Source organism: Terrapene carolina, unplaced genomic scaffold (assembly GCF_002925995.2).
Source record: "Terrapene carolina triunguis isolate 2854851 unplaced genomic scaffold, T_m_triunguis-2.0 Scaffold211, whole genome shotgun sequence".
NCBI classification, from domain to species: Eukaryota; Metazoa; Chordata; order Testudines; family Emydidae; genus Terrapene; species Terrapene triunguis.
In genome coordinates this window covers 4,320,672-4,347,011 of record NW_020664562.1, presented here as the reverse complement: position 1 = coordinate 4,347,011, position 26,340 = coordinate 4,320,672, and the positions used below count along the sequence as shown (strand labels likewise).

At 40.6% G+C, this 26,340-nt stretch overlaps 1 protein-coding gene across 1 annotated transcript in view; it reads right to left on the bottom strand.

The window, feature by feature from the left end:
* LOC112103418 (cytosolic phospholipase A2) overlaps positions 1-26,340 on the bottom strand; it is a 100,646-nt gene that overhangs the window by 47,075 nt on the left and 27,231 nt on the right. Inside the window, exons 3-5 of the mRNA XM_026655743.1 lie at positions 11,209-11,322; positions 7,835-7,872; positions 4,552-4,697 (exon numbers count right to left, since the gene is read on the bottom strand). Coding sequence (XP_026511528.1) covers positions 4,552-4,697; positions 7,835-7,872; positions 11,209-11,322 — 298 coding nt within the window. The remainder of the gene's footprint in view (positions 1-4,551; positions 4,698-7,834; positions 7,873-11,208; positions 11,323-26,340) is intronic.

The following is a 26,340-nucleotide window of genomic DNA, read 5'->3' as shown; positions in this document are numbered from 1 at the left end:
GGGCGGCCAGAGCGCCGGGGGGAGGGCGGCGAGCCCGGCTGTGGCCCCGCTCTCCCCGGCGGCCGGAGCGCCGCGCCGCCCCCCTCCAGGTGCCGCCCCAAGCACCAGCTTGGGTGCCTGGTGCCTGGAGCCGGCCCTGAGCGCAATAAAAGTCAATGGGAGATGGGTGCCTTTGTGCCTTCACATGCTCCGCCTCAATCGTCTATGGACTCAAAGTAGTTAGGGATTAGGGAGGAGGGGAAACTAATAGATAACCAGAGTCCATTCCCTCCATTAACACTGGATACTGTCCTCAGCTTGAGAATTTAACTGATGCTATTCTTGACTCAAGGACAAATGCCAAGTTATACATTTCCAAGGTGGAGTTGTATACGGATATACAAAAAACAGAAACTGCTATTGGATGGCCAAAGTGAATGCACATCAGAAATGGGGGGGGTCTTCAAACCAGTGAAGAAAAAAGGAAAGGGGGATGGAATTTCACTAACAGGGTGAAATCCTTGTTCTATTGAAGTCAATGGCAAACCTCCCATTGATTTAAATGAGGCCAAGATTTCATCTCTCTCTTTTTCTTAGTCTGCAAATCCCAGGAAAGTCAGTTTGGCCCATAGAGTGGTAAATTAATCCCACTATCTAATCTCTGGTCTAATCTCTCTAGTAGTTATCTCAGTCCCAGTCCATTTCATGAGCTGCGTGAATAAAACAGCAGCAGTAACCAAAATCATTGATCAATTTATACATCTCACTGATGACACTTCTTAAACCCATGACAGGAAAGTGCTGTACATTATCTGAAGTATGATTTCAACATGCTAATCATAGTTTACTTAAGAAATATTAAATCAACCAGGGCAAGGTTGTGCAATTATTACCCACAGGGACTAGTGCCTTTCTCTTCATTTAAATGGCATTACTTGCAGAATAAGGTATTGCAAATAAGGGTGGAAGAATCTGGTTCTACTGCATTTTATAACAGTGTGTGATTCTTTTGATGAAAGCAAAAAAATGTTTTAATTTGGATTTTATTAATTTCAATGTTTGCTTCCTGTATGTACACTGAGACATTTTGATATTTACAGTGGTTAGGAAGATTTTAAGGATGGATGCAGGGAAAACAAATTTTATAGTTTACTTATTTATACTTTACATGGGAATTTTAACACACTCTGCAAGTTTTAAGTCAATGTTGAAATAAATCAGCAATGAACCCCACTTTTGCTTCTTAGATCTAAAACACATAGCCAGTGGAAATGGCTGCACCCAATAATTGCAAAACTTTGGATGTCATCTTTGACCTTCCGCTCTATACAAAAGATTGGATTTTAATTCAGTAAAAGAAGATTAACTGATTAGTGTTTGTACAGCACTTTTCAGATGTAAAGCACCGTATAAGTTCTAGGTATTAATAATTCCAACCACAGGTATTTATTGGCATTATCATTCTTTGTCATTCTGTACAAGGGATAGGTTTCTGTCAAAGAACAACAAAACTAAAGTGAAGAATTAGGACATGCCTGTTTTACTAAACCAACACTGATAGAGCAGTTGCTTTGAACAGTAGAGCTATATTAGTATATTACTCAGCACTTAGAGTGTGCTTTAAACTTTGAAAGCTCCTTGCAAACATTAGCTAATTGATCTATAAAGGCAAATCTCAACAGGCTGAGCAGAGGGGAGTTCCAGGTGCAAGCCCATAAGAGGAAAACTATTTAAGGATGCTCTCAAACAATCACTGGTCAGCAAGTCTATTAAACAGTGTAATGGCAGGAGCAGGAGGGAAAGGCTGAATCTCCTTCAGGACACAGCAAACTCTAAAAGGCTGCTCTTTGAAGTGTTCAACAAAGAAAAGACTGGTCATCACTTACATTCCCTCTGTATTTAAATCCACAGCCATCATGGGAATCACAGAATTCATGATATAGCGCTTATGGGAAGTGACCCATTGCTGCATGCAGAAAACTCCCACTAATTTTAATAGCCTATACCCCAATGTATCAAAGAGAATATAGAGCTTAGAGTCATGCCTGATTGTGGTACCTCTTCCCTTGTGGAGAATTGGTTTTGAAGGGATTCTTCTTATCTAAAACTACTCTCCCTCCTATGTTGGCTTGTTACTTGATGTAATTAAAGACCATGTCAGTGGCAGAGAAAAATAATCTTTGCCCTAGGAGAGAGGACTCCTGCTGCTGCATAAATGCCTATTGCCTGTATGATCACCTCCTCATTTCCAGCAACACAAATCTAGAACAGAGCTATAGCATGGGCCTGTGTAGAAAGGAAGCGGGTAAGAAATATAGCACGTCCCAACCACACCTTATTAACCACTTTGCCCACTTTGAAAAATAACTGGGTGGCCTAGGGCCGTGCAAAGAAGTAGCTGTTGCTATGAGAGGAGCAGCTCGGCTCCATGCATTTGGTTTCAGTTCATTCAACCAGTGTAAAATATGTGTCGAGTGCAGCCTTGCATATTAGTTCTATAGACATAGTAGAAGACAAGTTTATTGCCAGTCTTTCCCCACCCCCAACTCCTCAAAACCAGAAAAGGGAGAGAGGAATACAAGAGGCTTTTCCGCTATTCAAGGAAAGGTGAAGTGCAATTCTAAATATGTAACTTCCCCACTTGTAAGGCTTTGCTACAACTGCTTTTGTGCAATGCAATTTTCATAAAGGCTTATATGGAAATATGCAAGGAACATACACTGTGAAAAGCAGACACGCCCAAGTTACAAGTTTTCACCTAGATCAATGGGACCTGAGGGAAGAGAAACAGAGAAGGAAATGCAGGACTTGGGGGTGGAGGGAAAAAACGCCTCTGCAATATTGTGGCGAGCAAAGGGACAGCAGCAATTGGGAAACAAGCTTGCCAGCAATCAGAGAATACAGAACAGCCAATCAAAAGTGTCCCTATTTCCCTATCTGTCAGATGCTAGTTGCTATGCTTTCTGGACACTGTACACAAAGCTGACCAAACACCAGAATTTGTGTGCCACTGGAAATTGTGAGATTTCACATTCCCTGCAAAAGTCTATCACATTCTGCTAATGCTAAAAGAAAAAGACAGCTCCCTAACCTAAACCCATATATGTGCTGTAAGGACAGTCTTCATTTCAGTATCATCAGCCAGCCAATGTGCAGAGACCAAATAATTGTCATTAGGTTTAATTGCTGGTAACAAAAAATGATCCTTAGACACTAATGGCCAGATTTACAAAGGAATTTAGGTCCCTAAAAATGCAGATAGGTGCCTGGTGGGATTTACACATATGCCTAAACAGATTAGGTGCCTAATTCCCAGTGAAAGCCATTGGAGTTAGGCGCTAGTCCATTTAGACAGTTTTGTAAAGCTCACTGTGTGCAATCTGTATCTTTAGACACCTAAATACCTTATAAATCTGACCCTAATGACTTGGTTTTCAGAAGTGCTGAGCACCCACAGCACCAGCTGTAGTCAATGGGACTTGCAGGTGCTTATCTCCTCTGAAAAAATCAGACTGCAAAGACCCAGTCATGCAAGTGTACTCAGCAGAGTGCAAGCACCTTGTAGGAGGTGCCCAGCACTTTGCAGTATAAAGCCCTAAGTGTCAGAACCAGGATGTGGGCAGTCTTATGGTTAGAGCCAGAGCCCAGCCTAGTGGTTAGAGCAAGGGACACTAGTCAAGCCAAGGGTCAGAGCTGGGGTCAGAAACCACCAACCGAGGGGTTCTCAAACTGGGAGTTGGGACCCCTCAGGGGGTCGTGAAGTTATTACATGGGGGGTCACGAGCTGTCAGCCTCCACCCCAATCCCCACTTTGCATCCAGCATTTATAATGGTGTTAATATATATAAAAAAGTGTTTTTAATTTATAAGGGGGGGGTCACACTCAGAGGCTTGCTATTTGAAAGGGGTCACCAGTACAAAAGTTTGAAATCACTGCACTAACCAGAGCCCAGGCTCAGAGCCAGCATCAGGGGTCAGGAAAGGGAGCAGAGCTGGGGCAGACTGGAGGAGGAGCAATGCTGAACTGGCTAACCCAGGCTCAGCTGAGAGGGAACTCAACCCCATGGTTCCTGACACTAAAAATACAATAATACCAATAGAGAAAGAGCTGATGGATCTCTGATCTAACAGAAGTAGTAACTTTCTTTTAGGTGTGTTTTGTTAAGGATTCAGAAAGAAAAGAACCGAAAACTATGCTACAGGCTGTTTAATGAAAGTGTCAATAAAGATTAAAAGCCAAGGTTTTGATCCTGAAATGTGCTCCATCCAGGTAGATCCCTGTGCCAATGTAAAGCGCTACTGACTTCAATGGGGCTCCATGAGCATGAAACTCATTGCAGGATAAACCTAAAAAATTAACTTACAACTTTGAGAGATGGCAAAATCAGCCTCATCCCATATCATGAATCTGCTGGGACTAAAAGATGTTTATTTGTACTTATACTAAACTTTGAATTGTACCCTTCATCCTATTCTTTATTTTCATGTCTTTCAGAAAGATAGGAATAGGATTGCAAAGGTAATACTGATCTGACTGCTCAGGTTGTAATTATTTACAGAAGCATTTCAAACCTACATCGCGGGAAGTGGCCAAGTTCTTGCTGTTTTCTGCTCCTAGAAGAGTTTTCATTTTGTGCATGATATTCTCCCTCCGCTGCTGTCGAAACATCTTCTCCTGATCACACAGAGCCATGCTGAACCGGAGGTCAGTTGAAGAGCTGTTTTGCAAAACAGACAGACTGTGAACCCCAAAACAGATAAACAAAATTTCACCTACGATCCCATAGACTTTAATGGGAACAGGAACAAGTGCTAATGGTTTACATTATAAACAATAAAATACAAAGTACTAGATAAATTGCATAATCATACTATAATGTACCACATTGCATGAAGTCATTCTAAGGGGGAAGAATGGTCACAGTATCTCTTTAGCAAATATGAATCCTCCCAGTATTCAACTCATTTTATCTGGCAGGGCTGCAGCTCACAGACTAGTGAACACATGAAAGAGAAGACATAAAATATTCAGCTGCTAGTAATGTATTCTGTGGCCTTTTTTAAAAAATAGTAAAGTTAACACTTATAAAAAGGTTCTAGATTCACAGCCCAGGAACTTGAATTCTCTGCTTATCCACAGATCAAAGACAGTATGAACAACTGCAGTGAATGCTTCTTTGCATAACCCCACCAGCACACATTAATGTTGACTTAGAGGTGCTGTGTCAAGTAGTGAGATGATAATTCAATCTCCATGGACACTCAGACCTTGGCCTCTCTCCTGAGATTGTCATTGAGTGACAAATGTGGTAGCAAACTCAGCAGGACTTGCACCAATGTAGTTTAGGCCAGAAGTGGATCCCCAATGTATCCAGCAGGGCCTAATTTTTATATTGGGATTTTCTTGGGATTCCACAGACTGGGCTCCTACTTTCCACTACATATAGTGTAGGCAGGGTAAGAAGTTTCATCTGCCATTTGACCAGGGATGGTTAAGACTCACTGATCTTGTACACCACTCTGAGGGTGTGATCCCCAATACTCCCGCTGTACTTTTTATTGCATGACTGTTTATCACTTTATCATGCCCTTAACTTTGACTTTGTGAGTAGTGCCACTGAATTCAATGAGACCACTCATTGAAAGTTAAGCACGTACTTCAGTGTTTTGGTGCATCAGGGCTACAGGCTGTATGTTGGGAAAGGGGTGTTGGGGGGACCTGGCAAAAATCTTTGCTCGCATATACCTCACTGAAAGTGAGCCATTATGAAAGATGAGCTAAACAACTGGGGTATTTTGACAACTTAGTTACTAGACAGCACATCCAAGGTTTCTTTTTGACAAACATACAGACCTGTGAACATGTAACATCTTACATAAAGTGGGAATATACATCAAAAGACATTGAATCAAACTATTATGCAGTCAGATGAACACAATGAGTAAAGAAGAAAAAAGATTGCCTAGAAGCAAGGCACCAACAAAATGCATATGTCGGTATAATTCAGAGAGCAGTGACTGTTGTACTGTATAGCACAATTGAAAGAAATTCAAGATTTCTGAGTTTCATCAGTTAAATTAAACAGCACATTTCATATGTGTTCGATGAAAATTACAGACATGAAAAATACAGCAACCAGACTCGCTAAACGCAATGCCCTGGCCTTGGATTTAGGAATACAGTGGACTGAATGTTGCTGTCATTTACATCTCTGCAGTCTCTCTACAACCAGTGGGGTTTCCAGAGTGTAGCTGGGAGCATAATTTGGCCTCTTGTGCCATTTTGTTAAGATATCCTAATATATTCTATAATTGCAACACGACATGGCTATGAGGCTTGTTTGAGTTAACATCATAAGCATGAATTAATCACACCTTGTTGTGTCTAAATGTATAAGCCACAGGAGTTCTAGGGGTGGCCCAGTGGACCACACACAGATGCACATCTGCTGGCATAAAGAATAAGATGAAACAACCCCTGGGGGCTGTTTTCCACAGCCCCTTAACCATAAGGAGTTATATTTAATATAGTGATGGTGCCTGAAATAACTACTATAGTTACAGAAGAAAATTAGTCGATTTTTAAGTTCTCTGTTTTCAGTTGCTCATAACTTTTAGATTGAAAATTTTGATGCCTGACCTATTCCTCAAAATATGTTGTTTCTCTGAAGAGAGGAGAAACCACACATGATACAAATTAGTCGTATCACTTAATGCACTAATGGGTGGTGTTCAGATACTACAGCGATGAGGATGGTATAAGAATTTAAATAGATTAGGATTAAATAGAATTCGCTCCTCTCCCAAATATATTTATTTGACTAAATAACTTCAGACATTCTTGAAAAATGAGAAGTGAATTTGGGGCAGGAACCATCTTTCTGTTCTGCATTGGTACAGTACCTAGTACAATAGGGCCCTGGACCATGATTAGGGCTCCTAGGTGCTACAGTCATACAAATAATTTTTCCTCACTTTCAAAAAATATTATGACCAAAATATTTTTCTTCAGAGGGATCATTCAAAAAATAGTTGATCTATAAAACCAGGTCTGTAAATAGCCTTCACTGAAGAATTATTTCTTACTTTGTTATGTGCGGGGATGAGGAATGACTTTAAAATAAAGATTTTGACATGAAAATTTGAAGGTGCGCACTAGAGCATTTCATTATTTGCTTACCCTGCAAAGACTTATGCATGTGCTTACCTTTGCACATGGGGCTAAATCCTGGCACCATTGAAGTCAATGACAGCCTTGCCATTCACTTCAGTGGGGCCATAGTTTTATTGATAGTGCATAGTTCCTTTAAAGTCAGTTTCAGTTACTTCAATGGGAATATCCTCCATGTGCAAAGTTAAGTATAAGCATAAGTCTTTGCAGGATTAAAATCTTAAAGATTGATCTGATGAGCATGCATCCGCAGCTAGATAGCTAAAAGTTGAGATCAGAGTGGAAGATGACTGCAATAAGGATAACTGCAGAGGCTGGCTGCCTACTGAGCTTCTAAAGTTTTGCATAGGAGAGGACCATTGGAAAGGATAGCACTTAGTGGAGGCCCAGGAACAAGGATCTTACAAACTACAGCCTTGCTCCTGCAAACACTTAAACAAGTGCATAATTTTACTTGCATGAATGATCCCATTTAAGTCAACAGCAGACTTACTTTATGGGCGTAACCTTCACTTTTGGATTGTCCTGAGTTTTCAGTGCTTGATATTTCAACCTTAATACTAGTTAATTTTGAATTTAATTTTATATACTTTTGAAAAAAAATTACAAGGAATAGAAAACACATAAATAGGCTGCTCATACAGTCATTCTCTACAGATTTGTTTGGTTAAGTGAGATACTTACCAGACTTCAAGAAACAATTCCAAAATCATTTCTGTGACCTAAACAAGAAACATTTCAAGCTGATTATCTCATTTATAGAGGAAAGAAAACATATGCACTTTGAATATACACTCATCCTCCTCCTTATAAGTTATAAACCCACTTTAAAAAGAGGAAACAATTGACCAGATACGTAAATGGGTTTCCTTAGGAAGAATGAACAGAGTGCTTTCAAAGGTGGTCACACAGTACAGAGACTACAGTTCTCAGTTAACATGACGAGCATGTGGTGTTAAATCTTGACTTAGTCAAGACCCATTGGAATCATAGAATATCAGGGTTGGAAGGGACCTCAGGAGGTCATCTAGTCCAACCCCGTGATCAAAGCAGGACCAAACCCCAGATAGATTTTTACCCCAGTTCCCTAAATGGCCCCCTCAAGGATTGTGCTCAGAACCCTGGGTTTAGTAGGCCAATGCTCAAACCACTGAGCTATCACCCCCAATTAGCATTGTCAATAAGCATTGTCTTCCCCCATACATTGCTTTGTGAGTGAGTGTCACCCTTGACCAAGATGTAATTTTTGTTCAGTCCCCACATAATTAAAAATCTTGGCCTCTACTGCCAATAGCAGTACTATCTGTTATTTGCTCCACATGCAGCACCAGTAGGTACTACATCCTGATCTGGATTTGAAGCAATGACACACCGGTAAATGATTTTACTGGTCTGAGACACCAAGTCTACCATCACAAACAAATATGTTTACAATGTGATTTAAAAGATAAAGTGTCCAAGCCTGCAGCCCTTGCACATGCAGTTATAATAATAATGATAATTTTACAAAATTTTAATTAACTTCTTTAGGCATGCATAAAGACTAAAAGATAAGAGAAGAATTTATCACAGCTGACTGAGTGTCAAAGAGAAAGAATAAGATGTTTTCTGCCTGTTTTGAATAACCAGTCCAACAAAACCTCACTATATATTCAAAGCTAAAAGGACCAATACAAATATTCTTTAATCAAACAGTATTTCTGGTGGGGTTTGAAAGCAAAAAGTTGAAAAAATATCAATGCCTGATTGTCATAACTATAAAGGGAAGGGTGACAGCTCTCCTGTGTACAGTGCTATGGAATCCCTCCTAGCCAGAGACTCCAAATCCTTTTACCTGTAAAGGGTTAAGAAGCTCGGGTAACCTGGCTGACACCTGACCCCAAGGACCAATAAGGGGACAAGATACTTTCAAATCTTGGGGGGGGAAAGGCTTTTGTGTGTGCTCTTTGTTTTAAGGGGTTGTTCGCTCTTGGGACTGAGAGGGACCAGACATCAATCCAGGTTCTCCCCATCTTTCTAAACAAGTCTCTCCTATTTCAAACTTGTAAGTAAAAAGCCAGGCAAGGCGTCTTAGATTTACTTTGTTTTCTCAACTTGTAAATGTACCTTTTACCAGAGTGTTTATCTTTGTTTGCTGTACTTTGAACCTAAGACAGAGGGGGGTCCTCTGAGCTCTTTAAGTTTGATTACCCTGTAAAGCTATTTTCCATACTGATTTTACAGAGATGATTCTTACCTTTTTCTTTAATTAAAAGCCTTCTTTTTTAAGAACCTGATTGATTTCTCTTTGTTTTAAGATCCAAGGGGGTTTGGATCTGTATTCACCAGGAGTTGGTGAAAGGAAGGAGGGGGGGAAGGGTCAATTTCTCCTTGTTTTAAGATCCAAGGAGTGTGGATCTGTATTCACCAGGGAATTGGTGAAGGGCTCTCAAGGCTACCCAGGGAAGGGAATTAGCTTTGGGATGGTGGCAGCGGACCAGAACTAAGCTGGTAGTTAAGCTTAGGAGTCCTCATGCAGGCCCCTACATTTGTACCCTAAAGTTCAAAGTGGGGATACAGCCTTGATCCTTAAGGATAGATCATGTCTGTTAGGCATGGCTCAGTGTAAGAAGCAGCTGGAACCAGGCGAGCACTAGGAGCAATTCTACCTCCCTGAACTCTCTGACGCACAAGGAAAATATGTCTGCTATTGTACTCGTTTATGAGTAACAAACTCTCCCACATAGCACCTGCCCCTAGAAGGTGGAGTACCAGTAAGACCTTTAGAAGGCCATAGTGAAAACATGCAGTGATGCACTGGCTTTAAGAATGTACACACTGAATATTAAACAGACTCCAAAAGTGAAATGCCAGAGTCAACAGCACTTCGTTCTCTATGACAAATACAAATATTAGGCACAGCTGGTGTATATTAGTTGTGCATGTTGAGTTCAACCTGATTTGGAATTCCTCACCATTCTCTCATAAGTAGAGCTGGGGAAAAATTTCTAATGAATAGTTTATTTAATAAAAAAATGCAGCCTTGGTTGTCCCAACACAATCTGTGAAGTTGACACAAAATGGCCAGAGGAGGAGGAGGTACTGCTGCCACCCCCACTGTCCTCCCTGCTAGAATATGGAAGACTTTGGTTTGAACAGACCTGGAACAGACCTGAAACTGATTTCGATTTTTCTGATTTTTTTCAATTTGGTTGAACCCGAACTGATTTTTTTTCTTCTTTCTGGTTTTTCAGAACCACCACTGAACTTGAAAAATCAGTTATTTGCACAGCTCTACTCGTAAGGCTCATCATAGTTTGATTTCTTTAAACAAGGCTTTCCCCTACTCATTGTCTAATGTAAAGGAAAATTAGTGAACTAAATGACTCCATCCATAGAAAAAAAAGTATTTGCAATTTGACAACAACTTAACATTAACACAAAATATATAAAGCATATTGTTCTCAATTAATTTCAGATACATCAACCCCTTTCCCTCTCTCTCTCCTCTTTCCTAACTAAATGATGATTCAAGTCTCATTTCTGTAACATGGCAGACCGAGAGACCAATACAGAAGAGTCAACCGAAAAGTGAAAAAGACCAGGTATTAACCAGAGCATTCATAAGACACAAGTACTCAGGTAAGCAATAACTTCCAAAATAGATGGTGTTAGAATTAAATCAACTCTCAGGCTGCAGTAAATTATACCTTATATACATTTTTTAACTGATTTACCAAAAAGGCCTTAACCAGTTACTTGCTTGAAATCAGCATCAGTGAGGAGAAAGTGAGGTCCTTTTGGAAAAGCTATCAGGGCATGATAGTACATACATGGGTAGCATGTAATCTACTACAAAAGCAATAGCTTCTATGTGATCTAGGAACAAGCAAAACTCCCAGGCTATTATCCAACCAGAATACTGTGTAGCTAAATATAAGAAACCTGAAAAAAGACTTACATTGTGTGCTCTGACTTTCCAAATACCAGATTTCAAGTCAGCTGCTACTGCATTAACATTCATCATCATGTTTGAGACTTTAGCAAAGCAGGCCAAGCTATCGAGATTTGCAACTTACTTCATTAAAAGTAAATGGAACTTCTTTCTTCTCCCCCAGTTTCAGAGAGGATATAAGAAATGTTGATGTGCCAAGAGTCTCATCCATGACATAGTTGGCATCCATTAATGTGATCTACAAAAGATATAAAAAGAGAGCTTTAAAAACAAAAATATAGACTATAGATAGGAATATGTCTAAGCCATTCACTCTGTACTCAGTGACCAGACACAAGCAACAATATTCCTTTGGCACTTAATAGGTTTGGTTTATGACTTAGTAGAAGCTTTTGAGGGTTTGCACTGCACAGATATGAACCACTTACATAGCACCTTTCATCTGAGACTATCACAGTGCTTTACAAATTTACCACCACCCTTGACAGGGATATTTAGAAGGCAAAAAGTATAACTGGGTTCTCCTTGCCAGGCGGGATAAAATTTTATAGGTGGTGAAACTGATGATATACACAATTTAAAAGCTATATGGCAAAGATCTTACAGCAAGTCAGTGGCAGCAGTGGGAGCAGAACTCAAAAAGTGTCCTAACTCAATAAGAACATAAGAACGGCCATAGTGGGTCAGACCAATGGTCCATCTAGCCCAGTATCCTGTCTTCTCACAGTGACCAATGTCAGAAACTTCAGAGGGAATGAATAGAACACGGTAATTATCGAGTGATCCATCCCCCATCATCCAGTCCCAGCATCTAGCCATCAGAGGACCATGGGGTTCCATCCTTGACCATTAAACATTAATAGACCTATCTTCCATGAACTTACATAATTCTCTTTTTTTGAACCCAATTATACTCTTGGCCTTCAAAACATCCTTTGGCGATGAGTTCCACAGGTTGACTGCATGTTGTATGAAGAAGTACTTTCTTTTGTTTGTATTAAACCTGCTGACTGTTAATTTTCTTGGGTGACTCCTGGTTCTTGTGTTATGTGAAGGGGTAAATAACACTTCCTTAAACACGTTCTCCACACCATTCATGATTTTATAGATCTCTATCATATCCCCCTTTAGTTGTCTCTTTTCCAAGCTGAACAGTCACAGTCTTTTTAATCTCTCCACATATGGAAGCTGTTCCATACCCCTAATCATTTTTGTTACCCTTCTCTGTACCTTTTCCAATTCTAATATATCTTTCTTGAGATGAGATGACCAGAACTGCATGCAATATTCAAGGTGTGGATGTACCATGGCTTTCTATAGTGGCATTATAATATTTTCTGTCTTAATATCTATCCCTTTCCTAATGGTGATGAACATTCTGTTAGCCTTTTTGACTGCCACTGCATATTGAGTGGATGTTTCCAAAGAACTATCCACAGTGACCCCAAGATCTCTTTCTTGAGTGGTAACAGCTAATTTAGACCCCATCATTTTAGAGGTATAATTGGGATTATGTTTTCCAATATGCATTACTTTGCATTTATCAACATTAAATAGCATCTGCCATTTTGTTGCCCAGTCATCCAGTTTTGTGAGATCCGTTTGCAATGCTTTGCAGTCTGCTTTGGACTTAACTATCTTGATTAATTTTGTATCATCTGCAAAACTATGTCACCTCAGTGTTTATGCCTTTTTACAGATCATTTATGAATGTTGAACAACACAGGTCCCAATACAGATCCGTGGGGAACCCTGTTATTTACTTCTCTCCACTGAAAACTGACCATTTATTCCTGCCCTTTGTTTCCTGTCTTAACCAGTTACTGAACATGAGAGGACCTTCCCTAATTCCTCCTATCCCATGACTGCTTATTTTGTTTAAGATCCAGGGCCAATCAGAAGGGGCCAGGAGGGCCATTTGGCCTGGGCCTCAAGCTTAAAGGGGTCTCCAATTTAGACACTTGTTAATTTTTTGGCATTTGATAAGTTTCACAACTTGTTTTTATGCACATCCGTATTGGACCAAAATGTGACACACTCTCTCAGCTTAGAGTTGCAAATTTAAGCAAATAAGAGATGTGATTTGGTAAAAGACATTTTTTTTGTTAACTGATTGGGACAAGATGGCCAATGTAGTATGGTGGGTCCTGCACTTTTCTTGGCGGGGGGCTAAGATGCCACCCCTTGCCCCTGCTCTTGGGGCACCGAGGGCCCCACTAGTGGCCCGGAAAGGTGGTAAAGGAGGGAAGTGGGGAGGGGTCTGGTTTTGCTCCTTAATCTGAGCCCCAGCCCCTCTCAACCCTTGCAGGTTCTTACCCTCTTCCCCCTTGGGTGGGGTACCTTTGGTCCTTAAACGCTGGGGGAGGGAGTCTCCCTCCCCTGCTGGGGCAGGGTCTCCCTTACTCCGGTTTTCTGATCTTCCAAGTCTCACAGCACATCTCCAAGCTCCAGTCCGCTCTCCTTCCTCCTTCTCCCCTGACTGCTTGAAGCAGGGGGGTTTATTAGGGTGCTAACAGGGCCTTAATTGACCACAGGTGCTCCAATTAACCTGTAGCTACCCTCCCTAGTCTACAGGGAACCATGCCTTAATTAGCCTAGGGCTTAGATACTTCCCCTCTACCACTCTCCCACTGCTCCCTGGCCCTCCTGTATCACATGATATAGATTTTTTCATATTAAAGAGTTTAAAATATTCATAAATATTAATAAAAATATATCAGTTCTGATGGTACAAGATTAGACTGTGATGAATGTGTCCTCTCAGCTCAGCTGATTATATCAACAAACCACTACTAGTGGCTGGTGCTGGATCAAGTGCGTGTTGAGAGAATTGTTACATATCAGTGTCTGTATAGTTTCACGTCTAGTTGATTAAGGAATTATTTGTGTGTGAGAATTCCTCATTATTATCTTCATACAGTAGCTAAAAGAGGTGACTGGTTGGTTGGTTAAGCCTTAGCTTGGTAGCCTGGCCATCATCATAGGCTTTTGTAGTCTACAGGCCCAGATTCAAGGTGAAAATTTGTGAGGACAATCTTCTACAGTGAGTTTCATGAGGGAACACATTTGAAATTTTTTGGACATTATCCCTCTGTGTGTATCCGTGTCTGTGTTTACTATATATATGTCATACCTTTGTCTTCAGCTCAGCCTGTTATATTATACCTTGTGTGCTTGAGTTTTGATTCAGTGATAAGGATAATAACCTGTCTGACTGTTTCATTTTGTGTTCTTAATTAGTATTCGTCATTTTAAGTCTTTTCAGCCTTTGTGTACATGTTTACAGTAGAAGACTTAAAGTGTAGATAAGCTACTTATTTACAGCAGAATATTTCAAGTGTGGATAGGCTACATATTGACCAGATAGATCACTATTAAGAGGAGATTTGAAAGTGGTGCAAGCAACTGAGTGAAGCAGCAGCTAAGAGCTCAAAGTCAATAACTTCATTTCTCAAAACACTGGAAAACACACCTTACCCAACAAACAATGCTACAGATAATGAAAGCTCCGCAACTGCAACAGGTGATATTTCAATGCCAATATCTGAACATGAGGACAGTAGTCAAGAACGAGATGTTCCAACAGTAACAGATGCAGCAGAAGAGACTGTGTACGATCAAGAAACTCAACAGCAATAGGAAGTTGTAGATCTTACGCAGCAAGAGCAATTCATGAGCACTACAGGTTTGACTGTGACTGACATTGGAATTACTGACAAGAACAATGCAGCCCAAATGCAATCTCTTCTTCAAATTAGTTGTTTTCAAATTCCAAGTAACATTCCACGAGATGCTGATAATCATGTTTTCCCTACTTGTCTGCTGACAAAAACTCTTCCCAATGGTCAGACCTGCACAAGAGACTGGTTATGCTGGAGTACGGAAAAACAATCTCTGTACTGTGCACCTTGCTTCATTTTGAACAAAAGTGCTGCAAATGCATCGGTTCTCTCTGATCAATCAGGATGGAGCATCAACAGAGGTTGGAGAAAGTTGAAAGACTGAATACCATCATATGAGAGTTCAACAAACACACAAAGAAAACTATGTTGCATGGAAATCAGCCAGTACGGCAGCATCAACTGAAAGTTCAGCTGAGATTTTAGTCTTTACTGAACTCGCTACAGAAACTATTAACTGGAAAAAACTTCTTGAGTGCATCCTGAATGTCATCCTTTTTCTTTCTGAGCGGGGATTGGCTTTCTTTGGTTCCAGTCAACGTATTGGTGATTGTGCAAATGGAAACTTTCTAGGCATAGTTGAGCTCCTCAGCAAATATGACCCACTTTTATCAGAGCATGTTAAATGTGTTCGAGAATTGCAATAGACTCAAAAGTGCATGCAAGTCCATTATTTCTCCACCCACATACAAAACGAGTTTATTGAGCTATGTGGGTCATTCGTACAAACAACAATTCTTGATGAGATTCAAAATGCCAGGTATTTTTCAATCATTGTTGATGCCACTCCAGATTGTTCTCACAAGGAACAGACTACTATGGTTATTTGATATATTAAGATTGTAGACAGCTCAAAATTTTCAATTGAAGAAAGGTTTATTTTGTTTGATAATTTCATGAGAAAAACTGGAAAAGAAATTGCTGCTCAAGTACTAGCAATTCTAGAAGGTTTTAAGTTAGACTTTCAGGTCTGCATTGGTCAAGCCTATGACAATGGATCTAATATGGCTGGGAAGTACAAAGGTGCACAAGCAGTTCTGCTTCAGCATAATTCAAACTGTATTTTCTCCAGCTGTGGAAACCACACACTAAACCTTGTATGTGTTGACTGTGCTGAATCATGCAAAGAGCCAATTACTTACTTTGGAACTGTTCAGCAAATGTACAATCCCTTCAGTAGCAGTCCACAAAGGTGGGAAATTCTGAAGCAATATCTTCCTGTTTCACTGCATGGGATGTCCAAAACTAGATGGTCTGCACGGATGGATGGTGTTCAATCAGTTGCGCAGCATTTGAATTCAGTGAGAAAGGCTTTAAATGAGCTTGAATCTCTCAATCTCACTGCACAGGCTCGAACTGAACTTCAGTCTATTCGGAAGCACATGTCCAAATTCGAATGCATTCTGATGTCATCTTTGTGGATGAAGCTACTTACAATGATCTACCAAACTAATCTGATAATTGAAGCACACAATGCTACACTTGATGTTGAGAGGGATTACACTGAAAGTCTTATCAATTACATTCAATAGATTTGCGAACAATGGGATGCAATCCTGACTGAGTCCAAATTCGTAACACAGAATATTGGCATTTCATCTGAATTCTCCCCCAATCACAATTTACCTCCTGAATCTGATGCTGAGCAGCATTATAGGGTCAATGTCTTCCTTGTCATCATTGATTCTATTCAATCAGGTTTTACAAATTGATTTGAGTCACTGCAACTAATTTGTATCCTTTTGGGGTTTCTTTGGCAGTTCAACAGACTGAATAATGAAGATCTACTTTCTGCAGCTGAACAATTTCAGCAACAGTACAACAAAGAAATCTCAAAAGATCTCAGTGACAAGGTCATCTTCCTCAAATAAATATATTCCGTGAACTTAAAATTGGATTGCAAGCCAAAGGAATTGCTTCAAGAAATACTTGAAGTTGAACTCTCTGGGGTGTTTCCTAATATCACAATTGCATTGCGTATTTTTGTCAATTTGCCTGCATCGGTAGCTTCAGGTGAATGCACCTTCAACGTGTTGAAGCAGGTAAAGAACTATCACCATTCAACTAAGGGACAAGAGCATTTGAATGGGCTCGCCATGCTTAATATCCAGGGCCAGGTCTGGCTTTTTGGCCGCCCCAAGCAACAACAACAACAACAACAAAGTGGCAAAGCAAAAAAAAAAAAAAAAAACACCGGCGGCGCGGCCGGGGCCAGGGTGCAGGGGGACTCCCTGCAGATGTGCCCCGGCTAGCAGGGGGAGGGGGAGGGAGCGGGGGGAGAGAGAGAGAGAAGGGGGGTGGCCAGGGCTTCAGCAGGGCGCTGCCACGCAACCCCCCCGCCGTGCCCCCTGCCGGGAGGGCTCCGCACCACTCTGGTCGGCTGGGAGGGAAGGACACGGGCTGCCCTGCCGGGCTTGCTGCAGGGCGCTCCCATCCTCCACGCCGCTGCCCCCTACAGGGTGGCCGGAGCGGAACAAAAACAAAAAAACCAAAAAAAAAAGCAGCCGTGCCGCCCTAGGATTAGGCGGAATGCCACCTCCTACAAGCTGCCGCCCCAAGCACCAGTTTGCTCGGCTGGTGCCTGGAGCCGGCCCTGTTTATCAACTGTGACATTGCATGAAAGCTAGATTTTTCCTCAATAATTAGTGCATTTGCAAAGAAAAAGGCTAGAAAAGCATTTGTTAAATAAAAAAAATATTGAAATTATGTCTCACTCTTTTTTTGGTGCATTATTTTGTTTTCATGTGTTGTCATTTTTTATTTTTATAATGGTTAGGGGCCTCAAAAGCTGAAAGTGGCCCGGGCCTCTCTGTACCTCTGAGAGTGCCTGTTAAGAGCCTTTGGTGAGGGACCTTGTCAAAGGCTTTTGGAAAGTTCAAGTACATTATATCTACTGGATCACCCTTGTCCACGTTTATTGACTCCCTCAAAGAATTCTAATAGATTTGTAAAGTGAAGTCATGCCTTGCCAAAGTCATGTTGACTCTTTCCCAACAAATCATGTTCCTCTGTGTCTCTGATAATTCTGTTCTTTACTATTGTTCCAATCAATTTTCCTGGTACTGAAGTTAGGTTTACCAGCCTCTAATTGCCAGGATCGCCTCTGGAGCCTTTTTAAAAATTGGCATTACATTAGCTATCCTCCAGTCATCTGGTCATTAAACAATAGGTTATAAACCACATATAGCAATTCTGCAATTTCACACTTGAGTTCCTTCAGAACTCTTGGGTGAATATCATCTAGTCCTGGTTTCATACTACAGTTAAATTTATCAATTTGTTCCCAAACCTCCTCTATCGGCACCTCAGTCTGGAACACTGCCTCAGCTTTGCACCTAAAAAGAATGACTTGTGTGTGGGAATCTCCCTCAATTCCTCTGCAATGGAGACTAGTGCAAAAAAAATGCATTTAGCTTCTCTGCAACAGCCTTGTCAGTGGCCCCACTGATTGTTTGTCAGGCTTCCTGATTCTGATGTAATTTAAAAAAAAAATTGCTGTAAGTTTTTGTGTTTCTTTTGTTAGCTCTTCAATTCTTTTTTGGCCTGTCTAATTATATTTTTGCACTTGACTTGCCAGAATTAAATCCTATTGAAGAAAACACAAAGGAGAACAGATGTCCAATTTTTAAAGGATCCCTTTTTGCCTCTAAATGCCTCTTTTGCTTTGTTGATAGTGGCATTGTTTTTTTAGTACTCTTACTATTTTTGGGGGGGGTATACATTTAATTTGACCCTCTATTATGGTGTTTTGAAAAAGTTTCCATGCTGCTTGCAGGCATTTCAATCTTGCAACTGTTCCTTTTAATTTCTGTTTAACTTGCTTCCTCATTTGTGTATAGTTCCCCCTTTTTAAGTTAAATGCTACTGTGGGGGGCTTCTTTGGTATTTCTCCTCACACAAGGATGTTAAATTTAATTACATTATGGTTGCTATTACCAAGCAGTTCAACTATATTTACTTCTTGGACCAGATCCTGTGCACCATTTAGGACGAAATCAAGAATTGCCTCTCTCCTTGTGGGTTCCAGGATTAGTGGCTCCAAGAAGCAGTCATTAATAGTGTCTAGAAATTTTAATCTCAGCATCCCGTCCTGAGGTGACATGTGCCCAGTCAATATGGGGATCATTGAAATCCCCCATTATTATTGGGATTTCTGTTTTTGTAGCCTCTCTAATCTACCTCAGCATTTCATAATCACTATCACCATCCTGGTCAGGGGGTTTGTAGTATATTCCTACTGCTATACTCCTATTATTCAAGCATGGAATTTCTATCCACAGAGATTCTATGGTACAGTTTGATTCATTTAACATTTTTAATATATTTGACTCTGTGCTTTCTTTCACATATAGTGCCACTCCCTCACCAGCACGACCAACTCTGTCATTCCTACATATTTTGTACCCCGATATGACTGAGTCCCATTGGTTACCCCTGTTCCACCAAGTTTATGTGATGTCTATTATATCAATATCCTCATTTAATACCAGGCACTCAAGTTCACCCATCTTACTATTTAGTATATTAGTATTTACTATATAACTTTCAGTTCCCTATTCTGTTTAATTACTAGATCACAGTACAGCAATAATTACTTGGCGTAATGCACAAAAATTCCAAACGTGTAAACCTCTACTCTATTTCCAATCAAATCCAAAAATCCATTGGCATATTCTCCATCTCAGCGGGGACCACACCTTTTGGAATGTGAGCTGCATAAGTAAACAACTGAGACTCTGGAACACACTTTCCCATTCCTATTGTTATACCAGTGTTTGGAAGAAACATACCTCATATTTCTGGAGAGACAGAAGCAAAGGAGAGTGCATCAGATAGAGCCTTCTTATGGTAATATGTTCTTCATCAAGGACATGCTTACACACACACACACACACACACACACACACACACACACACACACACAGGTAGACGTACCGAAGAACATAGCTGCAATTATTAAAATAAAAATGTTCTCCTATCATTCAGTAAATCTTTCAAGGTTGAAAGAAACCTCTAGATATCAAGAATGGGGTTTTTATCATTGACTTGAATGGGAGCAGAGTTAGGCACGTTTGAACTAGAGCACATGTTTTAGAAAAACATCCAATATCATAAGAATGGCCATACTGGGTAAGAGCAATGATACATCTAGCCCAGTTTCCTGTCTTCCAAAAGTGGCCAGTGCCAGACACTTCAGAGGGAATGAAGAAAACAGGCCAATTATCGAGTAAACTATCCCCTGCCATCCAGTCTCAGCTTCTGACAGTCATATGTTTAGGTACACGCAAAGCATGTGGTTGCATCCCTGACCATCTTGGCTAATAGCTATTGATGAACCTATCTTTCATGAACTTATCTAATTTTTTTTTAACCCAAGTGGACTTTTGACCTTCACAACATCACCTGGCAACAAGTTCACAAGTTGCCTGTGCATTGTGTTTTGAAGTACTTCCTTATGTTTGTAATTCTTGATTAAAAATTTTCCAATAGTGGAGAATCCACCAGTACCCTTGGTAAATCGTTCCAATGGTTATATTGTTTTCACTGTTTAAAAAAGTAGGCCTTATTTCGACTCTAAATTTGTCTAGCTTTAACTTCCAGCCACTTCATCTTGTTGTACCTTTGTCTGCTAAACTGAAAAGTCCTCTATTATCAAATATTTGTTCCCGATGTACGTACTTCTAAACTGTGATCAAGTCACACATTAACCTCCTCTTTGATAAGGTAAATAGACTGAACTCCTTGAGCCTTTCACTATAAGGCAGGTTTTCTAATTCTTTAATCATTTGCATTCTCTGTGGTTCTTCTCTAAACCCACTCCATTTTTCCAACATACTTCTTGAAGTATCAACACCAGAATTGGACATAGTATTCCAGGAGAGGTCACACCAGTGGAAAATGCAGAAGTAATCTCTTCTACCTTTCTACTCCTACTCAAGATTCAGCTGTTTATACATACAAGGATCACATTAGCCCTTTTGGCCACAGCGCTGCACTGGGAGCTCATGTTCAGCTGATTTTCCACCATGACCCCCAACTCATGGCTTCCTGGGATAGGGTCCCCCATCCTGTATGGCCTGCATTCTTTCTTCCTAAATATTTACAATGACTTTACATTTGGCAGTATTGAAACGCATACTGTTTGCTTGCACCCAGTTTACCAAGCTATCTGGATTGCTATGTATCAGTGACCTGTCCTCTTCATTATTTACCACTTCCCCAATCTTTGTGTCATCTGTAAACTTGATCAGCGATGATTTTATGTTTACTTCCAGAACATTGACAAAAACATTAAATAGCATCAGCTGAAGAACTGATCCCTGCAGGACCCTTCTAGAAGCACACCCACTCAATGATTCCCCATTTACAATCACACTGTGAGATATGAGCCAGTTCGTTTCTTAAATCAAAATATTATGTAGTACCAAGCCTTCTAGAAGCTTAAGCATATTACATTAACACTATTACCTTTATCAAGTAAATGTATATCAAAAAGATATCAAGTTAGCTTAACAAGATCGATTTTTCATTAACCAATGTTGATTGATATTAATTATATTAACTTCCTTCAATTCATCAAGTCCCATATCAGCCATTTCATTATTTTGCCTGGGTTCAACATCAGGTTGACTTACAATTACCTGAGTCATCCCATTTACCCTTATTAAATATTGACATAACATTAGCTTTCTTCCAGTCCTCTGTAACTTCTCCACTGTTCAAAGACTTATTGAAAATCCACATTAACTGTCCAAGGAGCTCCTTGGCTGGTTTATTTAAAATTCTTGTATGCAGATTATCCAAACCTGCTGAAAAAGTCTAACTTTAATAGTCACAGTTTAACATTCTCCAGAGTTACTGTTGTAATGTAAAGTATTTCATTATCTTCACAAGATATGAATACATCATTTAGCCTTTTCCCAAATACAGAACAGGTATTTATTGAACACTTCTGTGTTTTCTTCATTATTATTGACAATTCTACCATTTCCATCCAGTAATGGATGAATACCATTCCTTCTGTTCCTAATTACTTGGAAAAATAATTTTTTTTCCCTCTGCCGGCCATAGATTTTGCCTTGTGTCCTTTTGCTTCCCTTGTCAAGTTTCTACAATTCCTAGCTTCTAACTTATATTCATTGCACTCAATTGCCTCCCCCCTAATCTTCTCTCCTTTATTTTTTAAAGAGGCTGCTTTCACTTCCCCCTCTAAGACAGGTTGCAGCTTTTGGGTCACCTAATATAGTGTTCTTAAACAGTTCACAATTATGCACATTTTTCTGTTTACATTCTTTCTCACAGATGATTTGCTCACTTTTTTAATTTTTGTGAAATTGGCAGTTTTAAAGTAACAAATACATAAGTGATTTGGTCTTTATTTCTGTTTGCATATAACAAGTATAATCAAGCCTGGATCACTTGCACCTAAGCAATCACTAATTTTTAGTTCTGTGATCAATTCCTCCATCTCTCAAGATGAGGCATGATATAAAACTCCGCATGCTGGATGCAACACCCTTGAAGGATGTACTGTGTGTTAGGATGGCAGTCACTATTTTAATAATTGTAGTTGTATTTTTAATATCTATCTTAGGGTTTTATACTGCCTCCAATCACCATGGGACCGGAGTGCCATTTACATAAAATCCACAAGAATAGCAAAGTCCCTAGGAGACTTTAATAGCATCTCTGGTACTTCTCTCTCTATGGAATTAAAACTCTTCTTGGGTTGGGGTGTTTGTTTTGTTCTGGGACTTGGCTACACTTGTGAGTTAGTACGCAATAAAGGAGCCCCGTGTGCACTAGCTCACTCCCTGTCCACACTGGCAAGGCACGTAGAGCGCTCTGACTCCGCAGCTAGAGCACCCCTGGTATTCCACCTCGGTGAGAGGAATAACGTTTGCTGCACCCCTGCTGGAGTGCTGTGGCACCAGTGTGATCGAGGTGTTGCATTACTGCTCTCTGTTAGAAACATCCCATAATTCCCTTAAGTCAAGTGGCCACTCTTGTCATTGTTTTGAATCGCTGCAGGAATGTGGAAGTGCCCTTTGAAATCTCCATTTCTGACATCCGGCTGCTTATCTGCTCCGAGACAAATCAACCATTACTATGGAATGTTGTGTGTGAGAAAGAGAGGCGGGGGGAGAGAGAGGATCTGCTCTTGTCTGAACTTACAAAACAGCATGCTGACATGCTCTCAGCCCCCCAAAAACCCACTCTCTCTCCCCCCATGTACACACAACACACTCCCTGTCACAGTCCACCCCACCCTACCCCCTATTTGAAAAGCACGTTGCAGTCACTTGCATGCTGGGATAGCTGCCCATAATGCACCACTCCCAATGCCACTGCAAGTGCCACAAATGTGGCCACGCCAGTGCGCTTGAAGCAGTCAGTGTGAACAGAGTGCAGCATTTTCCCTACTTTGCTCTCCGAAGGCTGGTTTAACTCAAAGCGCTCTACATCTGCAAGTGTAGCCATGCCCTTTGAGTGTGAAGTGCCTTTCTTATGGTGGAAAGGCATTTTTCAGTGTGTCATCCTACACAGAGTGTCAAATTCTGCCATTTCATTTTATGCAAAATACAAAGACTTTTCTCAGATTTGCATGTGTGTGTAATAATACCATGCTACAGACAATTTTAAACTAGACATAAAGTTTATATTTTGTGATGGGGCAAGGCCAGATGGATATAGGAAAGTAGTAAGAAACAGGTGTGTTAATCCCAGACTAAACAAATCCCTGTTACCATGGTAATCAAATGGCAGTTGCTCCAGGTTAATAAAGACATCGGGGGTTCATTAAGATCCTTCTAGAAAGCAGTGGAGATAGCTAGGTTGATTGGGACACCTGAAGCCAATCAAGGGCTGGCTGGAACTAGTTAAAAGCCTCCCATTTAGTCAGTTAGGCATGCATGCATGCCAGGAGCTGTAGGAGGAAGCCGTGCTGCTGGAGAAACTGGGCAGTATGAACCCTATCAGGCACAAGGAAGGAGGCCCTGAGGTAAGGGTGAAGTAGATGTTGAGGAAGTGGGGGCTGCTGTGGGGAAGTGGCTCAGGGACTTGCACTCATCCGGTTTCAAAAAGTCAGCTACCAATAGCTGCTACTACTAGGGTCTGTGGGCTGGAGCCTGGAGTAGAGGATAGGCCCAGGCTCCCCCCATCCATGATTAATCACAGAGACTGAGAGACAACAGAGAACGTGCGAGGGAGGGTTGCTACTTCCCACCTCCCTTGCTGGCTTATGATGAAAATGGCTCAGTAAGCTGTGACCCTTGCCTGTAGAGAGAAAAGTGCTATGTTGAGGGTCACAGTGAGCTTCTGAGGCTAGCATAATCCGCCTGGAAGCGCAGCACCCACTGAGACAAGGTCAGAGCTTTGCCACAATTTCTAGTAGTCTAGAGAATTTATATTACAGTAAACCTTTACCATGGCCACTATACATTTTGCTAACTAATATGCAACTTACCATTATTATGTAGTGTCACTGACTCTGTAGTGCTAATTTTCAGAGCCTTATATATCATATGACTCAGGAACCAGCTAAAATCTTTCATTAGTTTAAGTAATCACACTGAATTCCTGTTTATAACATATCTTGGTAGGTCTGCTACAGGAAAGGGATACTTATATAATCTTGGAATTAGGTTACTGCTGCATTATACTGGAAATCGACTCATACCATATTGCACTAGATGCCAGCTCATAAAATATTATGCTTTTTAATGACTACATAAAACCATGATGGGAAAAAAGAGTGAGCAACACCTCAAAATCAAAGATGATTTACAAGTTATGTTTTAGGAACTGTCTGAATTCTTACCATAGCAGGAAATCACTTAGTCAGACCATACAATAGCGAAAAGTAAGTAATTCAGAGCATATCACGGTAAGAAATGACTGAGACCACATTGAATTAAATAGCTTGCTATCTACCCAATTTCTTCCTGACATTATAATACATACAAACAGAACAGAAAGATGTGTTATTGCTTTGAGGAAGGCATTTTGGATAAGCCATTAGCCATTACAGTTAGACTATTAAAAAACTAATCTTTTTAAATCTTATTGAGCAAATTCCATATTCTGCACATTCATGCAACCACAGTGAAGTTTGAGAGTCTGTTAGCAGAATTCGACCCATGCTATCTAAGAGGATTCTGTCTATTATGTCACTATTACCAGATAGACCAGCTGTACTTTGACTCCTGTTCCCCATCCTCAGTTTCTCACTCAGCTGATTTTTAAAGACTGCAGGAGCTATTGTAGACCTTATGCAGAGAATCAGGCCCATGGCTCCTGTTCACCTTCTAAAGCCCATAGCAGGTTGTGAGAATCTTAGGGTATGTCTACACCCAGCCGCTAGTTCGGCGGCTGGGAATCGAAGTTCTGGGTTCGACTTATCGTGTCTTGTCTGGACGCGATAAGTCGAACCAGAAAGTGATCGCCGTCGACTGCGGTACTCCAGCTAGACGAGAGGAGTACCGCGGCGTCGACGGGGGAGCCTGCCTGCCACGTGTGGACCGAGGTAAGTTCGAACTAAGGTACGTCGACTTCAGCTACGTTATTCACGTAGCTGAAGTTGCGTACCTTAGTTCGAATTGGGGGGTAAGTGTAGACCAAGCCTTAGATGAGCCACAAACAAGGAAAGCTAATAAAGGGAGCCAAATCAAAGTATGGAGTCAGGTAAGTAGTGGGAACTGACAGAGGCTAGAGACTATGCAGAGCCCCTGAACTCTGCCAGGATCCCTTGTGACAGATTCTCCTGAAGAAAGCACTGCTCTATCACTTCCCACTGCCTTAAAATGTGTAGCTCTGCAGGGCATCCTCTTCCCTGCTTCCAATGCATCTTAAAAAATTTTTAAATTGAGATGGGGGTGAGGGGAACCAAAGGAGATTCAAACAAACCTTGTTAAGATGGAGTTAAAGAATGAGTCAGTAATTTATGGGATAAATACAAAACAAAACAAATGAGGTTAAACTTAAAAGAAACCAAATACGTGAAATGCACATTGAAGTCATTCAAAGAATCTTAACTCTGCCCTTGTTGTGACACTAGCTTCCCATCTTTCTTTCTATGCTCCTTCAGTAGCTACTTGGTAAGATGCATGATATTATAGATTCTCCTTTCTGCTGTGGTAGACTTGGCCTTTGTACACATAATGCAAGAGTAAAATGAGAATATGTATCTTAACTCCTATACTATTTGAATTAGACAGCAACATGAGACAATATGGACATTCTGCACCTTATAAAAACAATGTGTAGTATAACTGCTTGGAGACATGTGAAATTCTTCCCTGGCAGATAACTGTCATAATCTACCTTACAAAAGGTGGAAAATGTGGATAGTTTCTTCATCACCAATGAGGTCTCTCACTGTATTCCCAGTTATAATGATAGTTTTAACTAAAATGATAGCGTTACTCCCATACAAGGGGTGCAGCTGATTGTCAAGCTTGATGTCATGGGCATAGGACACATTGGCAAGGATGTTTTGGGCTTCTTTATTATTATTTACTTCCTCTTTACAACAAGAGGGTTGAGGAGGGATCATGAAGTAGCATCAGGTGGGTTTC